The sequence below is a fragment of the Phacochoerus africanus genome, chromosome X (assembly GCF_016906955.1).
Source record: "Phacochoerus africanus isolate WHEZ1 chromosome X, ROS_Pafr_v1, whole genome shotgun sequence".
NCBI classification, from domain to species: Eukaryota; Metazoa; Chordata; class Mammalia; order Artiodactyla; family Suidae; genus Phacochoerus; species Phacochoerus africanus.
The window spans coordinates 95,788,334-95,806,182 of record NC_062560.1 but is presented as its reverse complement, the minus strand read 5'-3'; the positions used below and the strand labels follow the sequence as shown (position 1 = coordinate 95,806,182).

Genomic DNA, 17,849 nt, shown 5'->3' with positions numbered 1-17,849 from the left:
AGTAGTTGCAAAATTAAGCTGCTTTCAAAATTATTTTTCTGTTATCTGTGGACCCAATGGTAATCATGTCTGCCCCCTATAGGAAAAGCACCAATAACCAGTTTTATAATTTAGGAATAAAATAAATGCATAGTAGATAAAATAAAATCTTGATTTCCTTTAGCATGCCAATTTGAAATTACCTTGACTAATTTCTTTTTTTAATGAAACTAAAACACTGGGGAAATTATTTCTTTTACAAAAGTTCTGAAGTATGGTTTGGGAAGAGGGATCATCACCTTTCTTAAGACCACAAATTCACTGAGAAAAATGAAGTTATAATGAAAAAGTTAATTCATTTTTGGCATTTTTCACTCATAGAGAAAAATATAAACTCCTCATATTTACTGCTAGTTAAGCTAAAAATAAGGTATATAAAATGTTAATCAATATTAACCCATACAGTTCATTTTGAGAAAGGAAATACAGGAAGGGAAAACTTGGAGAGGAGGAGAGAGAATCAGAGAACAGGAAAAAGAGCAGGAAACAAAAAGAAAAACTAGAGACAGAAAGACAGAGAAATAGAGGGAGAGGAAAGTAACATGCACAGAAACCACAGAAAGAGACCTACATAAATATGGTCAATTGATTTTTGGCAAAGGTGTAAAAGCAGCTCAAGAGAGAAAAAGTATTTCTATCAAGTATCACTGGAATACTTGACATCCATGTCTGACAAAAAGAGCTTTGTATCAAAAATATGTAAAAGAACTCAAAAGTCAACATTAAGAAAACAAGACAATTTCAAAATGGGCAAAGATCTGACCCACATATTTCACGAAAGATAAAGAAATGGCTGATAAGCACATACAATGTATAACATCATTCGTCATTTGGAAAGTGCAGATTAAAGCCACAGTGAGACATCACTACACATCTACTATGGTGGCTATGATAAACACAAACAATAACAAGTGGATAAACTAGATCCTAAGTAAGAGAATCCAGATGTAAAGGGGCACGATTCCAGAAGATACGATTCTATCTATATGAAATGTACTTTTGGCATAGATTCTGACAAATCTATAGAGAGAAAAAGCAAGTTAGTGGTTACATGGGGTCAGGGTAGGAATAGGTATTAACTGCGAATAGGCACAAAGGATCTTTTTGGTGGATAGAATGTTCTAAAACTGTTTTGCAGTGATGTCAGCACAACTCTGCATATTTACTAAAAATTACTGAATCATACACTTAAAACTGGTGATTTTTAATAGCTTTATAATTCACATACCATACAGTTCCCTTGAAGGGTACATTTCAATGGTTTTTCAATATATTTGCAAAGTTGTACATCCATCACCATCACAATTGATCTTAGAACATTTTCAGTACCCCAAAACAAAATCCCACATCCCACAACCATCAACGTCTAATCCTCATATCCCCACCAGCTCCAGGCAACCACTAATTTACTTTTCTGTAAATTACAACCACTAGTCTGCCTAGTCTGGGCCTTTTAAATAAATGGAATACAAAATATGGTCCTGTGTAACTGGCTTCTTAGTATATTTTCAGGGTGCACCTTATGTATCAGAATTTCAATCCGTTGTATTTTAAAGTATATTTTATGTATTCATTCATCAATTGAGAGACATTTGGGTTTTCCACTTTTTGACTATTATGACTAATGTTGTTTATAAACATTCATGTCCAAGTTTTTGTTTGGACATTTCTATTCTCTTGGGTAATACCTAGGAACTGAGTTGCAGGATCATATGGTAACACTATGTTTAGTCATATGAGGAACTGTCAGTTTTCCACAGCATCGGCACCACTTTTATTCTCATCAGTAGTGTATGAGGTTCCTGATTCACATCCTATCAACACTTACTGTCCATCTCTTGGATTATAGCCACCCTAATTGGGTATAAAGTGGTATCTCATTGTGGTTTTGTCCTGCATTTCTTTGATGGCTAATAGTGTTCGGCATCTCTTCATGCGCCGATGGCCATTATATATCTTTAATGAGATACCACTACATACAGTTAGACTAAAATAAATTTTTTTAAATGATGATACCAAGTATTGACAAAGATGCAGAGCAACTGGAACTCTCATATGTTGCTGGTAGGAATATAAGATAGTACAGCAACCCTGGAAAAATATTTTAGCAGAATCTTATAAAGTTAAATATAGAGTTGCCATATGACCCAGCAACCACACACTTCTAGGTAACTATCCAAGAGAAATGAAAACTTAAGTTCACGCAAAAACCTGTATGTGAATATTTACAGCAGCTTTATTCATAATTATGATTCCTCCCAAACTGGAAACAATCCATACATCCTTCAACTGGTGAAAAGACAAACTGTAGTACATCTGTACAATAGAATACTCTGTACAACAGAGCATGGATGAATCACAAATGCACTGTGCTAAGCAAAAGAGAGTTTCAAAAGGCTATATACTGTATGATTGCATTTATATGACATACTCGAAAAGACAAAACTTTAAGAGGGTTAACAGATCAGTTGCTGCCAGTAGTCAGAATTGTAGGGAAGGGCTGACCACAAAAGAATGGCAGGAAGGGATTTATGGATGGGGTGGAAGTGTTCTGTATCTTGACCTTGGTGGGGTTACATGATTATGCATTTGTCAAGATTTACAGAACTGTATCTAAATTTAAAAATAAAACAGGAAGGAATAGGATTTACAACTGAGGAGCTCACAAAACAGACAGAAATTGGAGAGGGGGAAAAAAAGAACAAGAAAATTAGAGGATCGATTCAGGAAAGCCAATACTAACCAACAGCAGTCCCAAAATGAGATGAAGAAAGTGGAGGGGAAGAAATGATGATGAGATAAAGAAAACTCCAGCACTGCAGAATATGAGTGTCTATATTTAGACTGAACGGGTCCATGAAGTAGCCAGAACAATGAAAGAAAAAAGAATCCCCAATGCATGTAACAATATCTGAAGTCAGGGGTAAACATTCTAAAGCTTTCTGAGGAGAAAAACAGGTCAAATACAAAAGATCATACATGAACAGCAATCAACTTCTCAAGAGAAGAACTAAAAGCTAGAAAACAATGAAGTTCAATATTTTAGGAGAAATTATTTCCAACCTTGAATTCTATACCAAGCTATCAATCAAATGGGAAGTAGAAGGCATTTTCAAACTTGATAAGGATGAACGGGAAATCCCAGGAGGACAGATGTTTAAGCAAGACTAAATAGAGAATAAACTAGCTCAAATACAAGCTAAGAGAACTCCAACACACATTTTAAAAAAATAAATAATAATAAAAGTCATAGATAACCTAGCATGTTCAAATATACTAGGAAAGATGTCCATCCCCATTGGAAAGTTCGGAAATAACTCTAAATAACATAAAGCAAATGAAATAAACAAAAAAATGAAGTAAAAACGTTTTATACACATGTAATCGATTAACACTACATGGCTCATATGAGAATATTGTACTTAAGGAATCATAATAATGGCAACACTGAAAACAGACCTCACCAGAACTGATAAATTTGCTTTTGCTTTTCAAATTTAAATATCATCTATAGATTTCCCACTGTGGAAGAAAGGGAAGGAGATAAATAGATGATATTTAAATTCAACAGAAACAAGTTTGAAAATATCACTTATTGAACATATAAAATAATGTATGGTCACCTATAGGAAGCAGGATCAGAGATGGGGAGGAATGGAACATAGAACTGCTGTTTCTTGTTATAAGCCTTGTACAACTAGTTAATATTTTATATATTTCCATCTATTTCCCTAAGAAATAAGAAAACTTTCAATAAAAAAATCTCAAGTGGAATTCCCTTGTAGTGCTGCAAGTTAAGGATCTGGCATCGTCGCTGCAGCAGCTGAGCTTGCTGCTGTGGTTTGGGTTTGATCCCTGGCCCAGGAACTTCCACACATCCTGGACACGGCTGAAAAAAAAAAAAGATATATATATATACATACACATATTTTTAAAAGCCCTCAGGTAACAAAAAAAGATGAAGTAGTTGACAACTAAAAGTAATAATAAAACTTAAAAATTCAATGAAGTAAGCAAGAAATACAATAGCATAATAAACTGGGAAAGTAAGTAGAACATTACAGCTAAAAGGGGTCTCTTATTTTATAGATGAAGAAATGGGTTTCAAATAATTATAAGACTTGTCCAAATTTTCACACCCTATTAGCAATAGTACGAGGACTAGAACTATATACTGTCTTCCAATTCTTGCACAATTATTATAAAGATGAATTGAACACCAAAGAAAATAGGAACAAAGACTCAGAGATGGTTAACATGTTCACCAAATTAGTACAATTTTTAGGACTTAAAAAAAGACCTGTAGGACAACACTAGAATTCTTCCTGTACATAACAAAAGCCATTTCATAGAGTTTAATACTGTCCTTTGAAATAGCTATTGCACTTGAAATCCCAATTGGCTGACTACTCTTCAACAGCAAACTAATCCAATCCTACAAACCTCTAGGACAGTGCTTCTCAAGCAAGGGCTTGAAAAGAGATTGCTCCAAGCCCAGAAATTCTTATTCAGCCAGGTCTGGGGTGGGTCCCAAGAACTTGCATTTCTAACAAGTTTTTAGGTGATGGTGATGCTGCTAGCCCAAGGCCATACTTTAGGAACAATGTGTTCCACAGGTTATTAATAAGTGTTCCTGAGAATTTCAAGGCCAAAATTTCAGGACACACTGCATGTTACAATGCTATCTTTGAAGTTCATATGTTCATTAGCAGTATTAAATGCACCAAGGAGTGCTAAAGTTACCTGTGTAACTTTGACCTGGTCTTTCCCATAGGAAAAAAATTTTGGGAAAAGGCTAACTACCAACTGAAGTTAGTAATGGTTTTTATGCACAATAGCTACTGCTTTCAAATTCTCAAGGTTTGAGAAATGTCTCTAGGAATTTTTCTGTGATCTAAATCTAAGGTTGTTGGAATACTTACATAAGACACTGCATGTCAAGTGCTCAGCACATAAGTGCTTAATTAAGGATTGGCTACAGTTAGGAGCTACCTGCCAAATTAAGTGGCTCACTAAGAAATTATTCTTTGGTCAAAAAAAAAAAAAAGTTAAGATCCAGAACAATTGCACCTAAAGTCTACTGGAAATCAAGCCAAAATTCAAATATAGCTCCTCTTGCTGTACAGTAGAAACTGACAGAACACTGTAAATCAATTACAATGGAAAAAATAAAAATCTTAAAGAAAAAAACAATATAGCACATCAGAAGGGCTTTCCCCAGCCCTGATGGATTTCCTCCCTTTGACATCTGAAAATAATGGGAAGAAAAATTACTGCCTTAAGGACCTTTTAGGCACTGCAGTGTGGATACAGATTAAAATAAAACAAATTAACTAAAAATATCTTAAAACAACATATCATTTGGCCTGTCATAAAATTGATATGCTTTAATTCTAAAACTACTTTTCAGCTTGAAAATGTGATTTGTTGTAACTGGAATTGTCTATTTCTTCTTTCACTAATGAAATAGGGAAATTCTTTGCTGTACAATATATAAATACGAATAATATTTAGAATTCTAATGTTTTTTTAAAATTCTAAGACAACACTCCTTCATGTTTCAACCAAATTAAAGGAGTTATATGCCTGGAATTTTTTGAAAAAGCATACATTATCTGTGACATATGGTATAGTTGCAAATGTACAAAAATGCTTTTGAGTTGTTTTAATTTCTGAAACAATATATGAAAAGATAATGAACTTGATTATGCCACTTTAATCTCTCTGAATCAGCTTTCTTATCTATAAAATAAAGGAGATGGACTGTATGATCTCTAAGCTGTCTTTCAGGTCTAAGAAACTGTGATTCTCTGCAATTCAATGGTGGCTAATAGATTTGCCCTCCCTTTAGATGACCAAATTTGTGATCAACATTAACCATAAGAGTTCCCTGGTGGCCCAGAGGTTGGGGCTTGGTGTTGTCACTGCTGTGGCTCGGGTTCGATCCCTAGCCTAGAGATTTTCACGTGCTGAAGCACAGCCAAAAATTTTTTTTTAATTTTTTAAAATTAAAAAAAATTAACCATAAAAATAGCTTGTAGGGGGATTAACATTATCCTGGCAAATTGTGGGGCTGAATGGCCCACATTAAAATGAATGATAAATTTCACATTATCAAAGAAAATAAACAGATCTAAATTTTTAAAGATAAAAAGATTTGTAACTATATGTGGTGATGGATATTCACTAAACAGTGGTAATCATTTTTCACTATATACATATATCAAATCACTGTTATACATCTTAATGTTATTTGTCAATTATATCCCAAAACTAAAAAAAAATAATAAACACATGTACATAATAACTTGAGACAGCCTGCTGAAAAGACAATTACTACTAAAAAAAATTAATATTAACCCATTTATTTCACTTATTTTTAGTACCAAACAACATGGAGCCAATTAGGGGAAACTGTTCTGCAATTCTACAGAACCTTTTTTAACCTCTTCCATTAACAAAAAATGTGGCGGTAACTTTTTTAAAAAAATATTTTTTAACAGCACCCTGAAACTAGAAACTGTCACTTCTTTTCAAGGTGAACACTTAAAAAGAATTAGCAAAGGAAGATTTAGGAGGAAAGGAAACAAAATGGCTCTAGAATTAAATTTGGTCATATGGCCCTATTTAACTTCCTCAAGTTTTAAAAAGACAAAAAAAAGAATTGATTTCTCAGAGTGGTGATCCTGACAGAGAGGCAAAATGGAAGAAACAGTACCAAGAGCCATTTGCTTTCATTTCCTTCTCTTCCCTACTTCCAACTGCAGCATTCTAACATATATGTTAGGAAAAAAAAGGAAAATAGTACTGTTTAGTTATATCACACTGATATAGAAAAACTGAAAGTTGTTTTTTATTGTTGTTTTTTAAGCTACTTGCAGTGTCCAATCAATTTACAGACAGACAGGGGACTGAAGAAAGGGAGAATAAAGACTAGAACATTCTTTTCTTTGTTTTGATGCACTGAACAGACCCATTCGTTTAAACCTCTAAGTAAACTCTTAATTCTCTACAACCTCGGCTAGAGACTAAATATGAATTTAAATATGAAATTCAATGAAGATTTTGCTTTCTGTACCATTTAGGACTATATACTGTGAATTCTAGGAAAATATCTCTAAGCCTATTCCTATTTCTTAAAACAAAAACTCTAATCGAGAGAAAATGTATTATTTCAACATTTTTATTTTCAAACATGCCGCACAATTGTTTTTATGTCTTAGAAATCACCTATGAGGGAAGTTAGTTTTACTAGTTCACAAATGGAAAAACCGAGATCCAGAAAATAACTCAGGCTGAAAATTTTGGAATGTTTTTCACTCCTAAATTTAAGGAGTGTTATTATCTACCCACTTAATACTAGTAGTGGAGAAACAACCAATATGTTCTGTACAAAAGGGGAAATAAAACAGTAAAAAATATGCAATATATAACCTTTCACAGACATGATTCCAACAGTGACTATCAGTTCAGCAAGTACTTGAGAAGCACACTTGACAATAAATTACAACACTGTATTGCTTTACCAAACAGCCCAATGTAATCTATCCTAAAATACTACACAAATGAAAGGAAAATTCATATAGTTCCTTTTATCAATTAGAAACAGTGCTACACAACACATTATGGGTTATAGATACTAAGTTAAAATACTACGGTTTCCAAGTGTATTGTTTGACATGTTTTAAGCAATGAGAAAAATTTATAATTTGTGTTATATTATAAAAACTGGAAATTACTAAACTTGAAAGTATTTAATCAGAGGGCTTAATTACAAAGGAGTCTAAGAGGTATCACCAAAATATTAATAAACAATGACCAAAGAATGAAGTTACGGAAGCTGGCCTCCATCTAGGGATTCTCCACCTAGGGCAGCCTCGCGGTACCTGTAAATTCTCTGAAATTCATGGCAAAATGTGTAAATGTGAGTAGAGAGAGAAGTATTTAAAACTACCTCGAACAACTTAAGAACTATTGTCTTAGAGAGCAGGACAGTAGCCATCAAAAGAAAATAAGGTAGAGTGTCAATCACAATAAATTCAGCCAGGATGTAGTAAAAATTCATAGACAATAAAGATCTAGAAGTGAAATACCAAAATAGATAGTACATGATGGTAGAAAAGCCCCTCAAAATATTTTCAAAGAATCAATATCAATGTCAAGAAATATATTTTTTACATTTCCCGTTTGAAGCTAATTTTTTTGCTTACCTTTTATCTAGCCACCTACAATAATCATAAGAATTCAAAGAACTCTACAAGATTGTGCTAGAATATTCATGTAAAGAATTGACCATTTAACAAAGAATCAAGTATCATTTGGTGGTTATCCTACACCTTTCTCTACATAATCTACTACTGGAAAATACTATAGCTACTGCTTTTTATACACTTCATGTTTTTCCAAAGATCCCCAATAGGTACCATTACTTGACAGACCTTTATATACCAGTAAGATATTACAGAAGATCAGCACTGCTATGTTTGAGATGTCATTCCTGTAAATGCTTGATCCTACAAACTTCACCATATGTGATGGTCACATCTTTCCTCTCAACAGAGAGACATACTTTGGAATCAAGTCAAGGACAGTATGAAATGCATGTGTACAAGATGACAGTGTTTAGCATTTCCTAAAGCCAATATCTAATTTTAAGATGAGAAAAGAATACTGTTACAGAAGTGTATTTATCATTTACGGAAAGCCTACTGTTTTTCAGGCAGAGGACTCAAGAATGAATACAGTTCCTCCTTAACTATATTTTAAGAGTTCCTCCAGAGCAGCAATCATATCTTAAGTTCTGCTGATACAAAAAGTAGATTATTATTAGACATTCCTCTATTAAGTCCTGCTGATATAAAGAGTAGATTCCTATTATGCATTTACATTAAAAAAAAAACCCTAAGAGACCAATTAAATAAATGGGCTTGAGACATTTAGGAAGTAAAGCTATGAGTACCTGGTATCCAATCATATATAAAGGGTTGGAGATGTAAGAGTTAAAGCCTGGGGGACTGACTAAATGGTGACACCATTCATTAATGGTGATAAGGATCTCAGAGGCATGAAAAGGAGAAATATGATTTTAGTTTGAGGCACATGAAGTTTAGGGTGCTTAAGAGAATTAAGAGACTGACATGACTAATAAGCAACTGGAAATACCATCCAGGAGCTCAAATTGGAGTTGGGGGATATAGATAGGGGAGTCAATAGCAGAAACTCTGGTAGTTGATGAAAATACCAAGAAAAAATATATAAAGAGGACCAAAAATAGAGCCTAAACCACAAACATTTAAAGAGAAAACAAAAAAGCCAGTAAATAAGTTGCAACCAGACAAACCAACTGGGAGCTTTTCCACATGGATTTTATGAGTAGAAATCAGTATGTTTTTAAACAGCAATGTGGAAACTGAAATAAGCTACATACTTATGGCTATCATACGCTCTAAACTTCTTGCCATAGTCCCAATTTCAAATATATAGTCCCCCTGACCCCATAAATGATAGAAATATATCAGAATTCAGCCTTCCAATTACAATTCCTAAACCATCTATTGGACATTTAAGTAGCATAAAAGTCCCCATATTATGTTCTGAGCTCAGCTTCCTCATTTGCAAAATGAAATAGTAGCTATTCCATAGGGTTACATTGTAAAGATTAAATGAGTTCATTTGTATAAAATGCCTTAAACAGTACCTGATACATATTAAGCAAAAGGTGTTAACTGTTGTTACTTTTCATTCTCCACTCCCCCATAAAAATATGGTACCAACTGTTCAGCAGAAAACTGATTACCACATAACTATCAGTACCATCTAATTCAAATCTTTCCCCAAAACCAATTTCAAATAATCTGCCCATACATTTCTCAGACCATACACAGATTTTTGGTCATCTCTGGTAATTTTATATTTTTAACAAATCAGGGAGATTCGTGCTAAGAGGGTCGAAAAACGCATTACCACCAGTTATTTCTGACACTGTTTCTTTGTCTTGGAAAACTCTTCCTCAAACAAAATGGTACACATCTGCGTATTGTCCTTTGTCTACACGACTTGCCTTTAAAAGCAGACAAAGCAATGCTCTAAGGTGTCTAGAATCAGACTGGATAGTACTTTAAGATGATTCTACTTTTAAATGTTACAGAAGCTCCCATCAATTTCATCAGTTGTACTATCTTTCCTACCATCAATCCCTTCCAGCTTTCTTTCCTTCCAAATTATAAGCACATAGTCATCTAAAATCCTTACTTGCCAAGGATCCTATAACTCCACATCACTTTTTATTTACTGGAACATCAATCAATCAATTCTAGTTACCTATACATCTCTGAACCTATCCATGAATTTTTTAAATTAAAACTTTCTCTTTTACTTCCTTATCCCTGGAAATCTAAATACCTTTCAATAGAAAAATGCTAAATAAACTACACTTATGCATTGATTTCAAGAAACTGAAATCCTGTCAGATAATGAAACTAATTTTATTTTATTGAGCAAATACTTCAAATGGAATTTTGATTACCATTATTTTTTTTTCATAGGAACCAGTAAGACATAAACTTGGCAACTAATTTACCCTAGCCTCTTCTGTCATCTGTAAAATGAGTGGTTTGTACTAGACATTTTAAAAGTTCTCTATCAATTCCAAAAATCTACAATTCTTTGTCTTAAAGTCATTATCTGTTCAATCTAGTATCAATCCTGCCTGCAGGATTTTGCTTATTGCAAAAACTCAGGAATCACAGGTTTCTAAAAATCCAAGGTAAGGTTGTCATCCACCAAAGGAAAACCCAATTAAGTGAACTGTAAAATTCCTACTACAACAACTGAACTTCTGGAAGTAAAGAAAACCTTCCTAGCAAGAGATTAAAGTAACTAAAGAAAATGCTAGGAAAGTAAAATATAATGAAAAAAACACTTACAACATATATTATGATATGGTAGAAAGAGCACAGGATGGACAGTCAAGGAATTGCTTCTAGTGGCAGCTCTGCCAAAGGCTGTTATTTTAGACAAGGTATAAGCCTCTAGCCTTCTTCCTCATCTGAGAAACGATGGGATTGGACTACATGAACATGAGGATTCCTAACAAAATGATTCCAAGACAGCTTTCTGATTTTTAAACCTTGCAACTGATATAAAATTTCACAAAGACATAGTCAAGAGTTGTCACTACACACAATTGACAACATTGGCTTAAGCCTCTGCTAAATGAAATGAATGGAATCCGGGTTACATAGTCTTGTGAGAAAGCAGCAGAGGATTTCGGGTCTTATATTGCTTTTTAGTTGTCTAGTGTTTGAGACATTTTGTTTCTGATTCTCTAAGGTTAGTCGTTCTAGTCCCTCATGAAATAAGAAAACTAAAGACTGAGTGGTCAACATAAATTTTTAGCCATTTTTTTCCTCAAACTGGAGGAACACATTTAAGGTAGAGTCCAGGAGGGTCAAATTCTCTCTATGGATTTGAACAGGGCCTTTCCTACGGCATTAGTTTAGCGTTAACACAATTGCTTACGGTGCTGCAAGTTCTCAACTATGTAGATGTAGATTACTCACTTTTTAAGATTATTCTCAGCAAAATTTTAATCCAAGTTGGCATCCTCCTGATACCCAGAGTAGTTCTCAGCCACCACCTTCTACCATTAGTAAGAATTTATTTTAATATTAGCCTAAGTAAAACACAATCAGGAAAATAAATCTACAAAAACATTAACGTATCCCAAGTAAAATGTTTAAATATTCAACATTTTGGGATAATACAACAGGATATACATCTTGAGAGTGAATGTTCTATTTTTATGGATGAGCTATATCTCAAATATCAGAAAACTATGAATACTTACAGATAATCTAGTTTATTTTATAGGTCTTTAGACCACTTACCCTAGTCTGAATTTCATAATGTATCTATTTTGAATTATGTGAATTTTAAAACCATCTATTTAGGCCATTATACACATCAGATCATTTATTCACTTGCAAAACTAATTTTATAAATACAAAAATCCCTTTATGATGCTACAGTAAATGTTTTGATACCACTGTGAATGAGGCTCCTTAATAATAGCAAGTTCTATCGATATAAGTGCTTTTTGATTTACTCTTCTCAAAACAGTAAAGCTCTGACAATGGGCAAAATTATTTTGTCACTTTCTACTTAAATTTTAGAGGAAAAAAAGGAACACATCCACTCCACTCTATTCTTCAGGATAATAGTTTCTTGAAGTACAATAAATCAACTGACTTGATAGTCAATCTTGTTAATCTTTTAAGGTAATTATGAGCTTTTTACCTTTTTACTTCACAGAACACAACTCATCATTTTTGCTGGTCTTTTTTTTTTTTTTGGCCACACCCATAGCACATGAAGTTCCCAGGCCAGGGATAGAACCTGTGCCAGAGCAGCAACCTGAGCTTCTGCTGTGACAATGCCAGAGTCTCAACCCAATGCACCACAAGGGAACTCCAGGTCTTTTTTTTTTTTTCTTCTTTTTTCCAATTTTGTTCCTTGGATTATGAAGCTAGAGATGCCGACTCAAAATTTTTTTGACAGGCCTCTGTTTCATTTTTTTAATCTAAGGAATATCAAACTAACTATACTTGAGGTTTCTGTCAAAGTGTTCATGTTTAATTCATTTTTTTCATGATTCCAAATCCATCTGGGATTCTAGGATAAAACATGTAACTACTCACTACATATTCCCTTTACTAGAAGATTAGGGAAAAGTCTAATAAATTTATGAAATTGCAGCTAGAATTTGGACCCAAATGCTAACATTCACACTATAAAATTTTCTATACATTCTATAGATATAGGCTTATTAATTTATATTATTCTGCAAATATATACTATATATTTAATTTGATTTAACCACATTCCATAGGTTGAATTTGAGGGGTGTTTTTTAAAGTGTTGAGAGTTTAGTGTTTATTTTTGTAATCCAACAACTTTATCCAAAAATGCAGAAAATTTTTCTGGCTGGCCAGGAGGAAAACATTTCAGTGTTGATAAGTCCATTGACTGTAACAGCCCAGGAAGCGTGCTAAAACAAAAGAAGAAAAATATTAGGTAACATGGGAAAAAATTCCGTAATTCATTTGCTGCCCACTTGATGACTGAATCTAACTTCCAAGAATACTGTGATGATTCTCAAACTGTATATGATTCTCAAACTGTAGATTTTAATGTATTTTAATATTATACATATATACCCTAAAAATAAAATACAAAGAACACTACATTTCAATATCAATTCAACGATACTTCATCTTTTATATCAACTGAAATAGTTCAGAAATGTTATTTCATGAAAGATGTAGTCACACTGCCTTAGAACACTTGTCAGGACTGGGCAGATATAACTTGAAGCAAAATTAATTTATGAAAACAGAATAAATGAAACCCAAAGTAACAACTGCAACACAAGAACAATAAGCTAAGGAGACTACTAAACCCATACATGAAGATTGTAAAATAACTTTTTTGCTAGTAATTTATGATCATAAATCCATATTACAATTAAGCAATATACAATCACCATGCATGTGGGAAATAAGGTTCCAAACCACAATACAGAACTATTACTCAGAAATTTAATTAAACCAGCCACTTAAATTAGAACAGACATACAATCACCCAGCCTAGATTTGGGGCACATAAACAATATACCTAAAATGAAAATATAACCAATTATTGATTCTTATGTATTCATGTATGTGACATTTTTGAAATACAAGAAAGAAGATCTAAAGCCGAAAAAAAAATTAATAAATTGGAGACCTGGAGTGCTTCCTTTTTAGCCTGAGAGTCAGGATGTGCTTATGAAATCAATGTTTCCCCCTTTTTAATGTACTGACATAAAAATCAAAGCTGATTTAATATTTAGAATGAAAATACTCATCACAAGTGCCTGGAGAAATTGACTTGCATAAACCAAGGAAGACAAGCATTTACTCCTCTTCGAAAATGGTGTGTCATCCCCTAACAATCTCAACTACCCAAAGACAGATGTATTACCTAAGCCCCTATAATTTTGGTTATCTAGCTTCTCCTCTGACTCACAATATTTTCAAAGAGTATTACAAGGCCACCCTGACATTTCCTCTCCTCAATCATTATAAGGAATAGGGCACCAACAATTGCTCCTGGAACAATAAATGAACCTGTCTCAATAATAACAGGAATCTTTATCTGTTTTGCTCATTGATACACGCCAAGTGCCGAGAATAATGCCTGGTATACAGTATGTGCTCAATAAATAATGAATGAACAAGTATTTACTGAGAACCTAAGAAAAAGAAGCAGTCAAATTAAAAGAAAAGCTTATGTTCTGGCCAGTTTTGTCTAAGGTTTATTTCAAAACTAATTTCAATTCATTATAACATCAAAATACATATTTTGTAATATTTCTATGAGGTCTTTTCCTTTAAAACATCAAGTAAGAATAGCTTTTAAAGTCAAACAATTGGGAATTACTGACCTGACCCTTTGGCAAGCTTCTACTGTCTCAAGAAGAATTAATACAAAGACAAACCAGCAATTTTCTTCATCCTTCTATTGTGATGTTGATCAGTTCTTGCTGAATTCTAATATACTTCTAGAAAATAATATGCCTCACCATAAAGCAATTCCTCTGCTTAAAATACCCCAATGGCTTCTCATTAAACATAGAATAAAATCCGAACTCTTATATGAGCTATCCCCACCCAGCTTCATCTTCATACTGAATTCTCCCTTGCTTACGATACTCCTGTCACACTAACCTTCCCTCTGTTCTTCAAACACACCAAACTCCAAGCTCATTCCCAACTTTGGACCTTTGCAATTGCTGCTGTTCCTCTGCTTCTAGAGCTTCACACTATTGGCTCTTCCTGGTCATTCAGGTCTCAGCTTAAATGTCATATACCCAGTCATGCCTTCCCTAACCACTCTAATTAGTCTTCATCTCAGCTATCACATCACCCTGCGCTAGTTTCTTCGTAACACATTTCACCACATGAAATTACCTCAATTGCTTATTTATGAACTGTTTACTGTCTATCTCTCCCCACCACTAGAACCTAAGCACCATGAGAGCAGGGACATTATCTCAGGTTTACCACTGTATCCACAGCACCTAAAACAATACCTGCCACATATTAAGTGTAATTTAATCAAGAAATGAGCAAATTTAATTTAAGGATTCCAGTGGATTTGCTGAAGGAAAAAAACCTTAATTAAGGATAATCAATGCCTTCCTTAAATGAAAAATGAGCTCAAAAGTTATATTCTCAGACCTGCACACCCAGATGAAGATACACAGACACATGCACACACACATTCAGATACTCACATGCAATGAAGTAAGCAAAGATGGTAAAAGAAATACAAGAGTTCACAAAGTGGAAGACAAACAAATGAGCAGGTTTTACAAGTGAGAAAATCAAAACGTTTGACAAATGGGAGAAAGTAAGAGGTCAAAGATAGAGGTGGGTTAGATAGGAGGGTAAGACCAGCTAGGGAGGAATTAAGGCAAGAAGTCAATCAGTCTCTAGTATACCTGCAGGTACAATAGAAGAGATGCCCGTCTTTGTGTAGCTGCTTTGCCAATTCCAGCTGATGATTGTTCATCAACTTTTCATTTATAACCACTACAAGTGGCTTTCTTTTTTCCAGCGTCTCTAAACAGCTTCCTGCACCTACAAATATACATCGAATTTGTTAATAATTTAAAAAGTTAAGGTGCTTCACCAAGCTTTGTAACTAGAACTCAAAAGATGAAAAACTTAGTTGGCAATACCACAAATCAAGCCTTTTAATTACACATTGAAAATGACTGATAAACAGTTCTCAGATGCTTTCTATTAAGTGTTATAAATCCGACTTGAAAAATTCTTTAAGTCACTGCCAACAATATTATGACCTATGATTCAGTGCAACATGCCCTCCAGTAGTAGGCCCTGGGCATGGGCCTTGAATCCAAATAAGATTCATGGTCAACATACTGTACATGAAACCATACCACACTTCTATTCAAACACCAGTAGAAAAAGCAAGCCTTCAATAGTGACAGGTGCCAATAAAGAAAAACTCTGACCACTCCTTATGAGTCCGCCTGTGAAGTATGATCCCAAAAATAGTCAAGGGCAAATCTCCACGAACATACATATATACAATATTTGGGTCAATTCGACTTTGAAATCTAAAATCATATACATAGTTTAAATGGGAGAGAGGAGATTAATAAGTGAGCAGACAAATCCCTTTTGGGTAGCCGATGCCAGTGCCAGAGTGTTATCTGTGTACCATGTACTGACTGGACAGGTTACTTCACCTTTTAATAGAAACGTAAAACATTTCTCAAAGCCAATTTCTTAATAACCAATCCAACAAATTAGCTGCCTGAACATTCCTGCAGATCTAAGCCCAAATACTAATTTCAACTGACAACTCTTTATACATGTCATTGCACAAATTATTTCGCCTCTCTGTGTTTAGAGTTTGATTGTAAACCTGGGCTTCAGTGATTGATTTCCCATCCCGCAATCACCCAGAAACGATAAATTCTCTCCACGAATGAATGTTCTCAGTTGTTAGACTGAAATCGGTGTTACACTCAGAAGGACTAAAGTGAGTTTCACTAGTGATTTTATTTTACGTCACAAAGGTTCAAATCGCTGTTCTTAGTTATTTTCCATCAAAAACCAAACCGGGCGATTCTAAGGCCCTTTACCTGCGTGGCTAATAACAAGATCTGCTTTCTGAAGGTCTTCTTTCAATGAATCCTTGTACCTGTAAACATCCAGAGTAAATGACTCAGTACTGAATGGTTCAGGTACCACCTTTCCTCTACCTATTTGTAGGACAAGTCGGTTGTAACCAAGGCTCTTGATTATCTGAAACGGGAAAAAAGAAAAAGGGAGCCTTTTAAAACAGGCGACTGTAAAAACAGCAACTATGGCAACGGGCGGCCAAAGAGTCGAACTGGAGCCGAAGTGTTAGTTTTCCTTCTTCCCCGATTCCGGGCCCGACAGGGCACCTCGCTAGCCCTGAGGGATCTAGACGCCCCAGCTCACCACAGCGTGAGAGAAATGGGCCCGCAAGAACTAAGAGACCAGGCAAAGGCTCTGAAAAACGTGTCGCGAGCTAGGGGGAGACCAAGGAACAGCTTCGTCGTGGTCCCACGGATGGAACTGCGCGAACCTCACGCCCTGAGAGGGCGCGCTGCGGGGATACCGGCCGCGAGGGCGCCTTAGGGAAGGAAAGGCGCCAGGGCCCGAACGCGGCGGGGCCGGACGAGGGCAGGACGGAGGCGGCGCGCCAGGCTGAACTGGTCGGGCCGGGCCTGACGGAGCGCGTCGACCGCGCGGCCCCGAGCGGCCCTGAGGAGCGGCCGGCGAGGCGGGCAAGGGCCCGAGAGGCGGGTCGGCGCCCCGGCTCGGAGAGGCGGAGCCGCTAGAAGGAGGGGCGAAGCCGGAGGACGGAGAGGCGGAGGCGGAGAATCGGAGGGAAAAAGCCGGGGAAAAGGAGGAGCCGGAGAAAGGACGGGGAGGAGCGGCCCGGGAAGGCGGCGGGGAACGGGGAGAGGAGGCGGAGGACCCTGAGGAGCGGGGGAGTGGGAGGAGGGCCCAGCTGGGCGCGGGGAGGAGCCGGCCGAGGGGCGTCGGCACCTGAGGTCGAGCGGCTGGGGGTTCTTCCCGAGGACCGCGGTCAGGCAAGGTTACCGAGGTTAGCAGCCAGGCTGGCGGCGGCGAGCGGCGAGCGCAGCGCGGCGAGCCCAACCGCCGCCCGCCTGCCTCCCCCACTCACTTGCAGACTGTCGTGCG

The 17,849-nt window shown here is 35.9% G+C and overlaps 1 protein-coding gene across 1 annotated transcript in view; it reads right to left on the bottom strand.

The window, feature by feature from the left end:
* The window catches only part of ALG13 (ALG13 UDP-N-acetylglucosaminyltransferase subunit), a 63,834-nt gene extending 46,021 nt beyond the window's left edge, over positions 1–17,813 (bottom strand). The window contains 3 exon segments of the mRNA XM_047765887.1: positions 15,584–15,722; positions 16,757–16,919; positions 17,694–17,813. Coding sequence (XP_047621843.1) covers positions 15,584–15,654 — 71 coding nt within the window. The 5' untranslated portion in view covers positions 15,655–15,722; positions 16,757–16,919; positions 17,694–17,813.
* Between the last annotated feature and the right edge of the window lie 36 nt (positions 17,814–17,849).